The following is a 16,784-nucleotide window of genomic DNA, read 5'->3' on the forward strand; positions in this document are numbered from 1 at the left end:
CAGTTTCTTCTACTGTAAAATGGAGATAATAAGAGTACTTTCTTCCTAAGATTGTTGTGAGGATCAAATGGGATGATCCTAAAGTACCTGGAATAGAGTATTTCATACTTTGCTATTTAATGCTTGTTCCCTTTCCTTACTAATTTTTGCAGTAAAATACAATGAACTGCCACTGGGTCAAAACTGGTGAATATGATTTAAATAATCCCTATGGGATTATTTAATAATCCCTTTCCCTTTGGTGAATATGATTTAAATAATCCCTATGGCAAGTACAAGAGGAAAAAGAGAATGATCTTTAAAGTACATTTTTTTTAATAAAAGGTGAAATTGCTAAAACTGATCTCACTAAATGAGACTAATCCTGACTTTATTGTACAGAGTTCAGAACTACTCTAATTTAGAAGCAGCTTTCATCCTTGTGATTATGAATGGTGACACTGGGAAAGACCTTATTGTAAACTTTGACAAGTGGAGGAAGTGTCATTTATAGATACAAATACTCATAAATAGATACAAAGTTTTAATCGAAGCAAACCAAACACTAAAAGAGCATCCATTAATGAAATGACAGACCAGGTTCCTAGGTTACTAAACTAACTCTGGCAGAGCAGAAAACCAACTCATTCTTGTGAGCTTTACCCCCCAAATCACAAAGACTATAAAGGTTAAACTCCCTCCACTAAACCCAGAAACACAATTTTTAAAAACCATTTTAATATTTAAAAACATTCCTACTAAAAATTCTTAAAAGTGTGGTCCCAGAGAAAATTTTTAATGAGGGCCAAATTATTTTGTTATAATACTAAATATTTTCTCTGTAAACGCTCCATCTTTTTAAACTACATATCGATATGAATCCAAATTTTCTCTATACTTCAATTACATCAACATATCACAATGGGTAGAACGCAGAAGCAAACAGAACCCAGCTCTCTTCTATTAAGTCACACATTAAAGAGAAGTTTGCAAAAATAAAAAAAAATTTAAAAGCCACTCTTCTCGCTATTTTTTTTTTTTTTTTTTAGTATTGGGGTAAAAGTTATTTTTTCATTAAATGTCATTTATATTCATAGGTAATGGGTGTATTCTTATTTTTAAATAGCTTAAAATTTTTCTCAGCTTTAGTTTCTAAGTAAATGGATACTGCGGACTCGGACTCGCACAAACAAAACTATCCAAAGAGCGGGAGCTCATGAAGCGGTGCTGAGAATGTAGGGTTTGAGAATTGATACCCTTAATCCAGACCCCTCAGCTTTGCAGAGGAGGAGCCTGAGGCCAGACTGGGATTGTCGCGCTCCTCCCACTCCGCCAGCGACCTCCCACTCCGCCCGCTCCCTCCCACTCCGCCAGCTCCCTCCCTCTAGGTCGCGGGTCTGAACCTGGACAATTTCGGGATCTGTGAACCTGGGGGAAGGGGGAGGAGGGGGAAGGGGGGATGGGAGAGGAGGGGTGGGGGATGGGGATGGATCTTTCTTTTAATAGAAGAGGCCCCCTTTGTCATTTTATGTGTTTTAAGCATTTGAAAAACTTTATTCCGAGAGAGGGACCGGGGCAGCCCCGGCCGGCCGTGGGCGCCGTGGCACAAGGAAGGTTAAGGACCTCGAGGTCCTCGCGCTCTGCTCCTCCCACAGGTCCCGTCCGACCCTGCCAGACGCCCAAGCTCCGCCGCAGGCGCGGGCCCGCCGAGGCTTCTCCTGCCCCCACTCCTCTCCCAGCGGGACAGTCCGGGAGGGAAGGCTCGGCCCGAATAAGCTGCGCCCCTGGCCGCCCAGCCCCGCCCCCGCGGCCCCCGTCCTCACGGAAGAGGCCGATCCGCGGCGCTTCTCCTCGCTGAGATCCAACACGTCCTCCATCGCCACGGCTGCTGACGTCACTTCCGGAAACCCCGGCGCCCCGATCGCGTCCCTAGCAACCGGCTCCCCCGGCCCGCCCTGCTATTAAAGGGACCGCGAAGGATTTTCAGGGTTCTTGGGGGCTCGCTGAGAGAGAAAGGAGGGCGGAATAAAGAGAGGAGGGAAAGTAAAAAAAAGAGGAGGGGAGAGAAAGAGAGGAGTGAAAAGGAAAGAAAGGAGGAGAGAAGAGTAAGAGAAAAGAGAGGAAGGAAGCAAAAAAGAGAAGGGAGGAGGGAAAGTAAAAAAAAGAGAAGGGGAGAGAAAGAGAGGAGTGGAAAGGGAAAAAAAGAGGAGAGAAGAGGAAGAGAAAAGAGAGGAAGGAAGCAAAAAAGAGAAGGGAGGAGGGAAAGTAAAAAAAAGAGAAGGGGAGAGAAAGAGAGGAGTGGAAAGGGGAAAAAAGAGGAGAGAAGAGGAAGAGAAAAGAGAGGAAGGAAGCAAAAAAGAGAGAAGGGAGGAGGGAAAGTAAAAAAAAGAGAAGGGGAGAGAAAGAGAGGAGTGGAAAGGGAAAAAAAGAGGAGAGAAGAGGAAGAGAAAAGAGAGAAAGGAAGCAAAAAAGAGAGAAGGGAGGAGGGAAAGTAAAAAAATAGAGAAGGTGAGAAAGAGAGAGTGGAAAGGGAAAAAGAGAGAGAGAAGAGAAGAGAAAAGAGAGGAAGGAAGCAAAAGAGAGAAGGAGGAGGGAAAGTAAAAAAAGAAGGGAGAGAAAGAGAGGAGTGGAAAGGGAAAAAAAGAGGAGAGAAGAGGAAGAGAAAAGAGAGAAAGGAAGCAAAAAAGAGAGAAGGGAGGAGGGAAAGTAAAAAAAAGAGAAGGGGAGAGAAAGAGAGGAGGGAAAGGGAAAAAAAGAGGAGAGAAGAGTAAGAGAAAAGAGAGGAAGGAAGCAAAAAAGAGAAGGGAGGAGGGAAAGTAAAAAAAAGAGGAGGGGAGAGAAAGAGAGGAGTGGAAAGGGAAAAAAAGAGGAGAGAAGAGGAAGAGAAAAGAGAGAAAGGAAGCAAAAAAGAGAGAAGGAGGAGGGAAAGTAAAAAAAAGAGGAGGGGAGAGAAAGAGAGGAGTGAAAAGGAAAGAAAGGAGGAGAGAAGAGTAAGAGAAAAGAGAGGAAGGAAGCAAAAAAGAGAAGGGAGGAGGGAAAGTAAAAAAGAGAAGGGAGAGAAAGAGAGGAGTGAAAAGGGAAAAAAAGAGGAGAGAAGAGTAAGAGAAAAGAGAGGAAGGAAGCAAAAAAGAGAAGGGAGGAGGGAAAGTAAAAAAAAAGGAGGGGAGAGAAAGAGAGGAGTGGAAAGGGAAAAAAAGAGGAGAGAAGAGGAAGAGAAAAGAGAGAAAGGAAGCAAAAAAGAGAGAAGGGAGGAGGGAAAGTAAAAAAAAGAGGAGGGGAGAGAAAGAGAGGAGTGAAAAGGAAAGAAAGGAGGAGAGAAGAGTAAGAGAAAAGAGAGGAAGGAAGCAAAAAAGAGAAGGGAGGGGAAAGTAAAAAAAAGAGAAGGGGAGAGAAAGAGAGGAGTGGAAAGGGAAAAAAAGAGGAGAGAAGAGGAAGAGAAAAGAGAGGAAGGAAGCAAAAAAGAGAAGGGAGGAGGGAAAGTAAAAAAAAGAGAAGGGGAGAGAAAGAGAGGAGTGGAAAGGGGAAAAAAGAGGAGAGAAGAGGAAGAGAAAAGAGGGAAGAAAAGAGAGGAAGCAAGCAAAAAAAAGAGAAGGGAGGAGAAGGAAAGAAGGGGAAGGGAGGAGTAAAGGAGAGGAGCAGGAAAAAGGAAACTAAGGGAAAGGAAAAAGAGTAAAAAGGAAAGAAAGGGAGGAGGAAAAGGAAGAGAGAAGAGGAAAGGAGAGGAAATGAGAAAAGAAAAAAGGAAGAGGGAAGGAGAAAAGGGAAGAGAAGAATGAAAAGTAAAATGAGAGTGAAGGGAAAGAAGGGAGGGGAAAAGTGAAAAGGAAGGGAGAAGGGGGAAGAGAAAAAAGGGAAGGAAAAGGGAGGGGTGCAAAGGAGAGGAAAAAAGAAGAGGAAAGGGAGGAGGAGAAAAAAGAGGAGTGAAAAGAATAGGAAAGGGAAAGAAAAAGGAAAGAGGAAGGAGAAGGGAAGGGAGTGAAAAGAAAAGGAAGGGAAAGAAGGGGATGGGGGAAAGAAAGGAAGAGGAAAGATGGTAAGAAAAAGGGAAGAGAGAGAGTAAGGGATAAAAGAAGAGAAGGAAGAAAGGGACGTGTTCTTTCTTAATCCTTCCTGAGTAACACTTCAGGGAATTATGCCTATCCCCTTAGGAGTAGACTATTTCTGCTCCTGTTTTGATTCTAGTCATTGCCTCAAGCATTTTCTCTTGCTAAAAACCACTGAGTTTACTCCTGTGGGAGAATCTGGGGTCTTAGAATCAAGTATTTAGGAGTGAAAGGAACTTTGCAAGCCTTTTATTCCAACTCTACTCTCCTAACACCCCTTATTTTTCATAAGAGGTTTATAGTCTACAAAGATTAAATAAATACATAGTAAATAACAAAGGCAGAATTTGAACTTAGGTCACAAACTTCAAAACTAGTACTTTTTCCTCTACATAAAGATGCCTCTAGTTAACTTGTCCAAAGCTGGTTCTGTTCTGAGGAAAGGATTATTCCAGATATAACAAACAAAATAGCTACATAAATGTATCCTGTTACTAGACTGTTGTTTCTTGAGAATATGGTACTAAGGTGCATCCCATCTCATAATGCTTAATAAATCCTATTCACTATTTCTTTAGCTTCTATTATGTATCTCACAACAGCTGTCATTAATTCAAAAAGGCTCTGATTGCCTCCTCTTATTCACTACTGCACACTAGGGAAGATTTATTTAAAGCTTAGGTTTGGGTTCATATCTATCATATTTCCAAAATGCAGGAGTAGAATACCTAGTGTATATAATGTAAATCAGGAATAGGACAGTTATTTATTTCCTGCAAGCAAAAGACTCACAGATATGCAGAACAGAAAGAAAAAAAACAACTAAGTAATCTAACTAAACAAGTAGTTACTGTTATTCTCAGCTAAGCGATTGATACAGAAAACTACCAATATAAAGCATTGGTGGGACTGCTGAAAAGATACTTTATATTTTACCACTGCAGTACCACACCTAGGAGATGTCTTTTGGCAAGTCAGACCACAGATTGGATTTATACTTCAAATTCATACTTCATAAAGGAGTCAACTTTTTCAAGAGGGCTGAGTGGTTTCTTCGGGCTCCTTTTGAAGTGAAGCTGAAATCAACTGAGTACCCAAGAATTCTGGATCTCTCATCCTCGATAAGGTCACTTCCAAATTTTGACACTCCCATCTTTAAATGATATTCAGTCATCTATGCTATTCTCCAACCCAGTTCTGAATGCTGTCCCCTAGGGTGTCATGATTGGTAGTTGTCCTTTGTTCTCAAAGACGATTAAAATGGCATCACTATGTTAGAGCCAATCCAACTCTAGCTGATCAGATAAAGGGAGCATGGAATTGCTCTCCTACAGGTCAGACCCAAACAGTCCATATGAACATTTGGAGTGGATTCTCTAAATTTGCACATCTCACCCTTCTTTTGAACTACTTTACTTCTGCTTTGCATGCAGCACAGAACTTTGATGAGGCCATACCATGCTAGGTGATCCACCATCTCCCATGTTCTATAATCAATTCCTATGTTCTAGAGACCTTGTAATTGTCCTTGTATTGCTTTTTCTGACCACCATGTTAGCGTTTGCCCTATGTGAATTGTTCTTTATAAAATAGTCTTTTTGGCAAGCATTCATTTGGCACCTGAACAATGTGGCCAGCCCAATGGAGTTGTGCTCTCTGCAGTAGAGTTGGAATGTTGGCAGTTTAGTTCAAAAAAGGACTCAGTTCTGGGATCTTATCCCGCCAGGTGATCCGCAGAATTTTCCAAAAACAATTCAAATACAAGGAATTCGTGGAACTGGTAAATTGTCCAGGTTTCATAGGCAGACAGCAATGAGGTCAGAACAAAGGTTCTAGATAGTCAGAAAAAAGATAATCAGGGGCAAAGTCAGTTCCTTTCAAAAAGCCCACTAAGTCATGTACTCTTCTACATCAGTGTCCAAGAAAGAGATTGCTTCCCTATTCTTGAAGAGCTCAAGGATGGAGCTAGCACATAAAGTTCCCAGAAAGCAGGCAGGGAAGTTCCATACAAGCCCTAGTCACTTGTTCAAGATACTGAAGCAGAGACAAAAACAAGTCCTTGCCAAGAAGGAGTTTATAGTTTACTGGAAGAATACAACAACATATACAAAAGCACATAATTACAAAATACATGTAATACAAACAGATTTCAATAGGGAGTTTTGATAAATAGGGGAGTTACAAAATACAATGGATAAAGCTCGTGAGGCCTAGAATCAAGAAATCTTGAATCGAAGTTCTGCCTCAGAGACTGCCTGTATGATTCTGGGCAAATTACTCAATCTCTGTCTATATAGCTCAATTTCCATATTTATAAATTGTTGCTATTCAGTTGTTCCAGTCCTGTCTGACTCTTTGTGACTTCATTTGGCATTGTCTTGGCAAAGATACTGGAATGGTTTCCCATTTCCTTCTTCTCCAGCTCATTTTACAAATGACCTCATTATATAGATCTATAAAAAGAGGATAATAATAGTACCTACTTCCCAGGATTGCTGTAAGGATAGAATGAGATAATAATTTTAAAGTGCTTAGCATAGTATCTGGCATATAGTAAACTATGTAAATGTTAGCTGTTATGATTAATATTTTATTTTAAGAGGGAAAGAGCGCTCATGACTAGAGGAGTTAGGCAGAAAAGTGGATTGAGTGCTCTTCTTGAGAAGTCAGATAGACCTGAATTCAAATCCAGCCTGAGATACAAATAATAAAACCTCTGTCTTGGTTTCCTCAATTGTAAAATGGCCATGACAAAAGCAGCTACCTTAGGGTTGTTGTGAGGACTAAACAAATAACAAGTAAAGTGCTTGCTAACAGGTAAAGTGATATAAAAATATGATATAAAAATGCTAGCTATTAATCAGGCAAGGCCTTATGTGGGGAATGGTGAGGTGTGCTCTGAAGAAAGATAGGAATTCTGCATTGGGGAGTTGAAAAGAGACTCCTAACATAAGGGTATTATCTATGAAAAAGTACTAAGAAAAAAAAATGGAATATTCCATATGCTAAACCACTAAAATACCAGATTGACCCAAAGAAATCAAAGGGGAATCATATGAAATTACACTGGAAAGGTAATTAGGAACCAGCAACTTTAAATGCCAGAATGAGGAGTTTGTATTTTGGCATATAGGCAAAGGAGTCATTGAAAAATTTTGAGTTGACAATGTAAGATCTCTGTATAGCAATATCAGCTCAGCATCCCCATGGAGGATGAGTTGGAGAGGGGACATAATGGAGGTAGAAGACCAGTTAGGAGGCTTTTACAATAATCCAGGGATGATGGCCTGGCCTAAAATAGTGGGTGTTTGATTAGAGAGAGCAACAAGTCAGAGAGAAATAAGTGACAAGCTGTGGATATGAGGGTTGAGGGGGAGGGAAGAGTAAAGAGTAACTCTGAGGCTGAAAACTTGAGTGAATTGAAAGCATGATTAATGCTAACAGTATAAATAGAGAAATTAGCAGGAAAAATAATTTAGGTAAAAGAAAAGATGGTTTGATTAGAATGTGTAGAATTTAAGATGCTTACATCATAATGATGTCTAACAGGCAGTCAGTAATGCAAAACTACAATTCAGGATTATGGAATATTATTGTTCTGTAAGAAATGACCAGCAGGAAGATTTCAGAAAGGCCTGGAGAGACTTACATGAACTGATGCTGAGTGAAATGAGCAGAACCAGGAAATCCTTATAAACTTCAACAACAATACTATATGATGATCAATTCTGATGGACGTGGCCATCTTCAACAATGAGATGAACCAAATCAGTTCCAATAGAGCAGTAATGAATTGAACCAGCTACACTCAGGGAAAGAACTCTGGGAGATGATTGTGAACCACTACATAGAATTCCCAATCCTCTATTTTTGTCCACCTGCATTTTTTATTTCCTTCACAGGCTAATTGTACACTATTTCAAAGTCTGATTCTTTTTGTACAGCAAAATAACTGGACATTATATATATATATATATATATATATATTGTATTTAGCTTATACTTTAACATATTTAACATGGATTGGTCAACCTGCCATCTGGGGGAAGGGGTGGGGAGGAGGGGAAAAGTTGGAACAAAAGGTTTTGCGATTGTCAATGTTGAAAAATTACCCATGCATGTATCTTGTAAATAAAAAGCTATAATAAATAAATAAACAATAATTCAGGAATGAGATTACATTTGGATGCTATATGTGGATTGGGGAATCATCTGGTTTGTTATTAGTGTCCAGTCCCTTGGGCCATATAGAACATCTGTTTCTTCTATCCTCTACGGTCTCTTGAAGTCTATCCAATTTTCATTCATTGCTTCCACAAATATAATATGCATATCATATATATTTGTATATATCTATATATGCATTTTATTTTCTGCTTCCCTTTTCCCTTTTGCTTTTAATATTTTCCAAAATGAGGATCTTTTCCAATGAGTGCCATCTTCCCATCTGGATAGAGATGATAATTGAAACTTTTGGTGACTACTAAGATCACAAAAGAGAAAAGTGTATAATTAGAATTTGAGAAGACCCAGGATAAATGCCTATTTTTTAAAATTTAAATTGACTTTCTCTCAAGAGGCTTACAAACTAATAAAGGAAACTTAATCAATAAGTGAATTCCCACACCCACAAAAAAAGTGGATATAATGATATTGTCAATTGCTTAATATATTTATATCATCAAAAATCAGCCTCTAGGAAATAAAGCTGGAGTGAATGGGGATTAGGATATTGGTAGGAGCCGCATCTAGTCTATGCTAATCATACTTTTCAGTCTCATTAATAAATCTATTTTTTGAAAGTCTGTTTTGTGCTAAGTACTGTAGGAGATACAAGGATGATTAAGAGATTGTTACTTTCTAGGATTTTGCTAAATTGAAGAGAATGGGAGGAATAATCCATGTTAACTGATGCTGAGCGAAATGAGCAGAACCAGGAGATCGTTATATACCTTAACAGCGATACTGTATGAGGATGTATTCTGATGGAAGTGGATTTCTTCAACAAAGAGAAGATCCAACTTAGTTTCAATTGATCAAGGATGGACAGAAGCAGCTACACCCAAAGAAAGAACACTAGGAAATGAATGTAAACTGCTTGCATTTTTGTTCTTCTTCCCAGGTTATTTATACCTTCTAAATCCTATTCTCCCTGAGCAACAAGAGAACTGTTCGGTTCTGCACACATATATTGTATCCAAGATCTACTGTAAATTAATTAAAAATAAAAAAATAAAATTATTAAAAATTGAAAATAAAAAAATTATTAAAAATAAAAAAGAAAGAAAGAAAATGTATTTACACATAAAAAAAGAAATAATCCATGTTAAAAAATTAATATGATGTATGAGCCTTTATGGACCCATTCCCCCAATCCTGCCTTGCACTGGCAGATTGGGTCTCCCAGAGGACAGCTGGCTATTTTTCCTTTAAAATGCAAGAGTCTAACCTTGAGGTCTTATGGTTTCTAGTAGTATTCTCATAAGAACTCATCTAGTATGCTTTCCCTCCCCAGTACTAATCATCCAGTTGGTAGAAACAAGTTTTTGCAAAAGGAAATCTACTGAGAAGATGCAGCAAGCACAAAAACCATCCTGTACAGTCCGTCACATTAGAAACTCACTTTCTCCTTTGATGGATGTGATCCTTAGAAAGAGAGAGAATACAAACAATGTACAAAGGTTGAAAAACCTGCATTAGGGAGCATGTGGGGCCAGGGATGCCTTGAGATTCTTGGATCCAGCAGTCCTTTTCCCTTCTAAGAATCCCCACCAAATTCACTTTGGGAGCAAAGTGCTTCCTCAGTTGAATTGGTGACTCATTCCAGGTCTCAGTATCTCAGCCAACAGGTCAATTCACTATTGAACTGAGTCAAGATTAAGTTGCTTGCCTGTGTGTTGGCTCCTCACTAGACTCAGAAACTGCTTCTCTGGTGGTCTCTTCCATCCACTTAAGTTGATGGATATACCTCTAGTGGCTCTACCAGAGTTTCAAAGTCCACATGGTTGTAACTTGGTCAATTCTAGTTTGGTTACTTAGTCATCCAAGATCAGAAGAGACTAAACATAACAAAGACAAAAGAAACATGCATTTAGGGACACCTGGTTACCAGGGGTGAGAGAGGCTCTCATATACCAACTTGGAGCAATCCTCTTCACTTGAAAGCTGTTCCAACTCAGCATCCAAGTCAAGTCAACAAGAACTTACTATATGTTGAGCATTACACTAATTAGTAGGGATTAAAAAAAAAAAAGGCAAAAAGACAGTCCCTGCCCTCACATAGCTTACATTCTAATAGAGGAAGTAATAGATGAACTAAAATGTGCATACAAGATGTACGCAGAGTAGATGGAAGACACTTTGAGAGAAGGAGACATGAGCCAGTTAAAAGATTTTTCATTGTCACACAATTTGGCAAACAGAAACAGATCTTTGAGCAAGTTCTGAAATGGAGAGAAGGATCCTCTGTTACAGACACTTGGAAGCCGATTTCCCCAGCCTCCACATATAAAATTGGGACCTGACAGTGCATATTGCACATGCTCTGCATAACCTACCAAGAAGGGCAAATCCAGGAACACTTGAAGAATTGTACTATGATGGAGGAGGACATTGAAGGTATAAGAAACTGTCCTAGCAAAGGCACTGAAGCCAGAGAGCAAAGAAAGCTATTTGGGAACTGTAAATAACCCAGGTTGGCAGGAGCAGGGGACCCTGAGGAAAAGAATGTTACATAAGACTGCAAATAGGGGAATGGAGCCAGATTTTGAAGGGCACTGAATGCCAAGTTTTTAAAAAATGCATTTCTATGAAAGAGTTTGGAATTGGATTATTGGGAAAATAGGGCACAAAGTCACAAAAAGTACGATGTTCATAAAAAAGTCAAATAAGAATATGACAACAGTATAAAAGATGTCATCAGCAGAATGGTCACATAGGTATATATGAATCCTGCATTGCAGGTAAAAAAAATAATTGTTCCTAAACAGAGCTTGCTCTGGCCCAGCTCATCAGGATGATACAATGTTTTCTGTTCTCAGATAGACTTTCTATTGTTAATCTTGTGGTAGACTCCCACTCTTAGGACTCGAGGTCCCTCCTCCAGCTTCATGCTCCTAAAAACAAGGGTGCCTCAAAATTTAGTATCCAGGGCTTCAGGAAACTCCCTCCTCAGTTTCCTTTTCTGTTCTGTAAAAATGGGTACTTCTAGGTTAACCAGGTATGTTCACAAGTCAGTAATTTATCCCCTTTATTCCCTAGATAAATTAATGCTTAAATCCATAAAAGGTCATATTATGAAGTGGAAGTGAAGAGGTATCTGGAAGACTTTTTAGTGCTCTTCAAATGTAATCAAATGTTAGCTTCTTGAAGGGAGGGACTGTTTTATTTTTGTCTTTGTATCAATAGTGCCCAGCACCATGCTTGGCACATAGTTTATTAATTGAATGATGAAAAACATTACTTCCATTTACAATATAGTAAGCATCCCTGGCTGATCAAAACAGCATAATGCTGAGCAAGATGGCAAAGAAAAAGAGGCATTTTGAGGCACAGAATTTAGATTTAGAAGAGAACTAAGACCCATTTTGTCTGACCCCATTCCTGGACAAAGAATCCCCTCTCTACTACACACAAGTATTGAGTCAACCTTCCCTCGAGGATCTCCAGTGAGGAAGAAAGAACTCCACTAATTTTCCAAGACAATCCAGTCCATTTTTCAATAATTCTAACTGATGACTGCTATTCACATGGAACTTTAAGGTATATGAAGTGCTTTATATGATGTCTCATTTGATTTTTACAACAACCCTCTCAGGTAGATACTAGTATTATCTCCATTATACAAATGGGAAAACTGAGGCTGAAAGAAACTTGCTCAGGGTCACACAACTCATAAATGAGGCTGAATTTGAAGTCAAGTCTTCCTGACTCCAAGTCGGACTCTTATTCCCTTTGCTCCCTCGCTTGCCTGTTGGCAAGTTTTCTCTTTTATGGAGATAAAATCTGCCACTGTAACTTCCATTGTTTCAAGTTTTCTCCTCTGGGGCCAAATGGAACCAATCTATTCCCTCGTCCACAAGAATATATTTAAGTTTAAATCATTTTCCTCTCCTCTTCTCCACGACAAACACTTCCCAGTTCCTTCAATCAGTCCTTATGTGATGCAGTTTCTAAGGCCTTAATCAATCTGGGTCATCTCTCTCTGGATGTTGTCCAATTGATCAATGTTTGTCCTAAGCTGCTCTCCTTCATTTTACAGCTAATGAAAATGTCCTGGTCACACAAATGGCAGACCCAGGATTTGAAAGTAGGCTGTCCAAATCCAGCACTTTGGGTAACCTATCAAGTCAGATACAACATGCAACACACACACACACACACACACGACTGGGATAAGAAGTCATCGAACTTCTCTGAATCTCAGTCTCTTTATCTATAAAATATGGGGAAGGTGGTTGAACTAGGAGGGACTTTCCAACTCTAACACTGAATCTGTGATTTTCTGATGTTCTCTGAGAATAATGTTTTGGATGCATCTGCAGTCCTTGGACTCAGAGGTGGAAGAATTAGGCTATCTTTGCTACTCACTAGCTATGAGAGTCAATGCAAATCACTTTTAGTCTCAGTTTCTTCATCTATAAATGAGGGGAAAATAATATTTACACTCCCCATTTCACAATGTTATTATCAGCATCAAAAGATGTATTACATGTAAAATACTCTAAAATCTTTGGCCCTGTAGTCAGAAGGATCTGAGTTCCAGTCCAGCCTCAGACACTCACTAGATGTGTGACTCTAAGTAAGTCACTTAACAACCATGGCCTCCAGAAGAAACAGAGTTCAATAAACTCCCCAATACTCTATATATAGAAACTAGAATAATGATTATCCAATCCAACTTCTTTAAAAAAATGATCATTTTAAGTCTAGGGTTCATAAATAAGTGACCTCCTTTGTTGGTCCTTGATGATGATGATTGAATTGTGCTATAAGGCTCAGCTTCTTAAATCGTAGTTTGTGACCTTTTTGATGTCTCATAGCCAAATGTGGGGGTCATAAAATTATAATTCATTATCAGTAAATGTTTGATTTGTATATCTATTTTATACTCCTATATACTGTGGGTCATATGTAAATTTCTCAAGAAAGAAGAGCTCATGAGCAGAAAAAGTTTAAGAAGCCCTGCCTAAGGTAAGATAGCTAGAATCCTTTCCCTGTAGCCTCACAATTTTATTGTGAACTCTCCCTTCAGCTTTTTGCCCTTCACCAAACTTAATTAAATGCCTCCTAGCTGCTCCTCTTGATGGAAGCAAGTCCTGGATATGCACTGACAATACTTCAAGGGAAAGATCACAACCTAAAGAACTTTTTAAAAGCCTAAAACTGATTCAGGGAGACTGGAGATGAAATAGCCGTTCTAAAATGTGAATCCTGGGCACTAGCTTTACTATTCATTCCCTGTCCTCTCAGCCTTGTAGCAGAGGAGATTGAATAAAAGTTTGGGGATAGGAAAAAGGGGGACAAATGTATTGTGTTTAGTTTTAGACACCTGGGTTTAAGCTAGAGAGTACCCAAGGAAGGCAAATTGCATGATAAAGGGCCTTAAGTTTATGACATATGAGGATGCTTAAACAATGAATGATCATTGCAAGCCCAAAGGAAGGGAATGAACATGTTTTTAGCCTGGAGAAAAGAATACTTAGCAAGGATATGATCACTGTGTTCAAATATTTGAAAAGCAGTCATATTGAGGCTATCATATTAGATGTGTTCTTTTTGGCCCCAAAGCATAACTAGGAGCAATTTGTGGAACTTAAAAAGAGGAAATTTTAGTCGTGATATGAGGACAAACTTTCTAAGAATTATAGTTGTCCCAAAGAGGATGGCTTGCCTCCAGGAGCTGTGGACGCCTCCTCCTTAGAAGTCTTTAAAAAGAAGCTAGAAAAAAAAAAAGGGTGGGGGGAGGAAATTTACACAACTATTATGTATTTAAAAGGAATAGCAAGTGGTACATAACAGATTTGCAGTTTCATATACAATCACCTTTCCTATTATATTTTGTTGTGAATTGCTTGTTTTATTCCATAAATTAAAAAATAAAGCAAAATAAGAATAAAAGGAAGAAAAAGAAGGAAAGGAAGGAAGGAAAAAAGGAAGGAAGGAAGGAAGGAAGGAAGGAAAAGGAAGGAAGGAAGGAAGGAAGGAAGGAAGGAAGGAAGGAAGGAAAGGAAGGAAGAAAAAGAAGGAAAGGAAGGAAGGAAGAAAGGAAGGAAAGGAAGGAAGGAAGGAAAAAAGGAAAGAAGGAAGGAAGGAAGAAAAAGAAGGGAAGGAAGGAAAAAAGGAAAGGAAGGAAGGAAGGAAGAAAAAGAAGGAAAGGAAGGAAGGAAAAAAGGAAGGAAGGAAGGAAGGAAGGAAGGAAAAGGAAGGAAGGAAGGAAGGAAGGAAGGAAGGAAGGAAGAGAGGGAGGAAGGAAGGAAGGAAGAGAGGGAGGAAGGAAGGAAATCACTTGCTTGGTATGCTATACTAGAAATTCCTTAATTTGTGAGTTGGACTTGATGGCCGAGAAGGTCCCTTCTAACTCTCTAGTTCTATGATTCTTCCTTTTCACCCATTTGTGAAGTGAGATCTGGCCAACTGTTAATCTTGCCTTTGCATTCTGTAGCTCCCTGTAGAAATGTTAATAGGAAGAAAGGCCTGAAAACATCTGGATGACATTTCAACAAGAGAAATTTATCCTTTTTTATGGGAAGGGAGTAATGCACTTGCATCTGGACAAAAATGGCCTCATTACATCAGAAAGAGGGTACTCTGCAGTCCAGGATGGCTGGGCTACTCACTATTGCCTAAATATATCCCAACTGTGCCTTATTCTATGATTTTACTCATAATTTATCCTTCTTCTGGAATGTCCACTCTATCCTCCATAGATTGAAATGCTGCCCACCCACTATTCAAATGCCCCTCCCTACCTCTATGAAGTTTTTTTTTTTTTTTTCTGATTCTGCTGATTCACCATTTAGCTAAAGTGGTGAGTTCCCTCACCAAACTTAGTTAAATGTACCCTAACTGCTCTAATTGCAGATCCTGGATAAGCACTGGCAGTGCTTAAGGGGAAAAGCATTAAAGAGAAAACGTCAAAAGAAAAAGCCTAAAACAGGTTTAGGAAGATAGAGAGAAATAGTCATCCTAAAATGTGAATCCTGGACACTTAAAAAAATGGAAAAATTATAATTTTGCTCTCATCCTCTGCCCCCTCAGCCTTGTATTAGAGAAAATCAAATGAAGGCCTGGAAGAGAATGGGAAGAAGTAAAAAAGGAACAAATATATTGTGGTGAGTTCTAGGGACTAAAGACATTCTTAAGCAAGATGGTGAAGGGTCACATCTCAGGCATTTTTTTATTTTTTTATTTTTGCAGAAAATAATGCAAATTGCATTTTGTTTGCGCTTCTCAAGTATTTTTTTAAAATTTTTTTAAATTCTTTTTTTTTGGTTTGTTTGTTTTTGCTGAGGCAATTGGGGTTAAGTTAAGGATCACATAGTCAGGAAGTGTTAAGTGCTGAAGTCACATTTGAACTCAGTTCCTCCTGACTTCAGAGCTGATGCTCTATCCACTGCGCCACCTGACTGCCCCCTAAAAATTTTTTTTAATATAGCAATTTGTATATGCGACAACTTCTAAGCTTCCTGAGAAGCAATGTGGCATAATGGATCAAGTCCAGAGAGAGAGACAGAAAGAGAGAGAGAGACAGAGACAGAGAAGAGAGAGAGACAGAGAGACAGAGACAGAGACAGACAGAGACAGAGACAGAGAAAAGAGAGAGACAGACAGAGAGAGACAGAAAGAGAGAGAGAGACAGACAGAGACAGAGAAGAGAGAGAGAGAGACAGAGACAGAGAAGAGAGAGAGATAGAGAGACAGAGACAGACAGAGAGACAGAGACAGAAAGAGAGAGAGACAGAGAAACAGAGACAGAGACAGAGAGACAGAGAGAGGCACAGAGACAGAGAGAGAGACTGAGAGAGGCAGACAGACAGAGACAGAGAGATAGAGAGACACAGAGAGACACAGAGACAGAGAGACAGAGACAGAGAGACACAGAGAGAGAGATCACAGCAGGCAGGAGGGGCAGAGAAGTGAGCAAAAAAGCAAGAGGTAGAGGAAGAGTTAAGGGCCTTGTCCAGAATCAAAATAAGGCCGATTTTGAACTCAGGTCATCCTGACTCCAGACGGGACACTTGATTCATTGTGCTACTAAGCACTAAGAAGGTGTTTATAAATGTTGATTGATTGACTGATAGTCCATTGAGGTGTACTTGACATCTCATTGAAATAACAAATTGAAATTGAAATCAAATCAAATTAAATTAAACTAAATTAAAATGTGATATATTTGTGGGACATTTATACAGAAGAAACCTCTCTGCCCCACCCCTGCATCCACCCAGGGTTCTTTATCTCCCATTCTCCCCTTATCGGGTCCTGCTTTTCATATTGCTTCAAATGGAAGAAAAGAAAAGTCCAGTAAAACTTTGCTCAATCAGTGTCAGAATCTAGCCAGCAGAGGGCAGGGTTGATCTTTTTATAAATCCACCATCTTTCCATTTCCCTGGAGCCCCTCCAAGCCCCACAAAGCCCTCTCACTCCCCAGATCTTGTCAATGAAGAAGTGGTGCCAGGATCTCTGAGGAATAGAACAAAATCCCGTTAAGAAGAACATGAATCACCTCGACAATTGAGCTTTGGCCCAGCCACACTCCTG

General features: G+C 39.4%; 1 protein-coding gene across 1 annotated transcript in view; it reads right to left on the bottom strand.

Moving 5' to 3' along the window:
* Positions 1-1,902, bottom strand: part of IFT43 (intraflagellar transport 43) — a 116,285-nt gene extending 114,383 nt beyond the window's left edge. The window contains exon 1 of the mRNA XM_003756213.4: positions 1,803-1,902. Coding sequence (XP_003756261.1) covers positions 1,803-1,856 — 54 coding nt within the window. The 5' untranslated portion in view covers positions 1,857-1,902. The remainder of the gene's footprint in view (positions 1-1,802) is intronic.
* Between the last annotated feature and the right edge of the window lie 14,882 nt (positions 1,903-16,784).

The sequence above is a fragment of the Sarcophilus harrisii genome, chromosome 2, assembly GCF_902635505.1.
Source record: "Sarcophilus harrisii chromosome 2, mSarHar1.11, whole genome shotgun sequence".
In the NCBI taxonomy this organism is placed as follows: domain Eukaryota; kingdom Metazoa; phylum Chordata; class Mammalia; order Dasyuromorphia; family Dasyuridae; genus Sarcophilus; species Sarcophilus harrisii.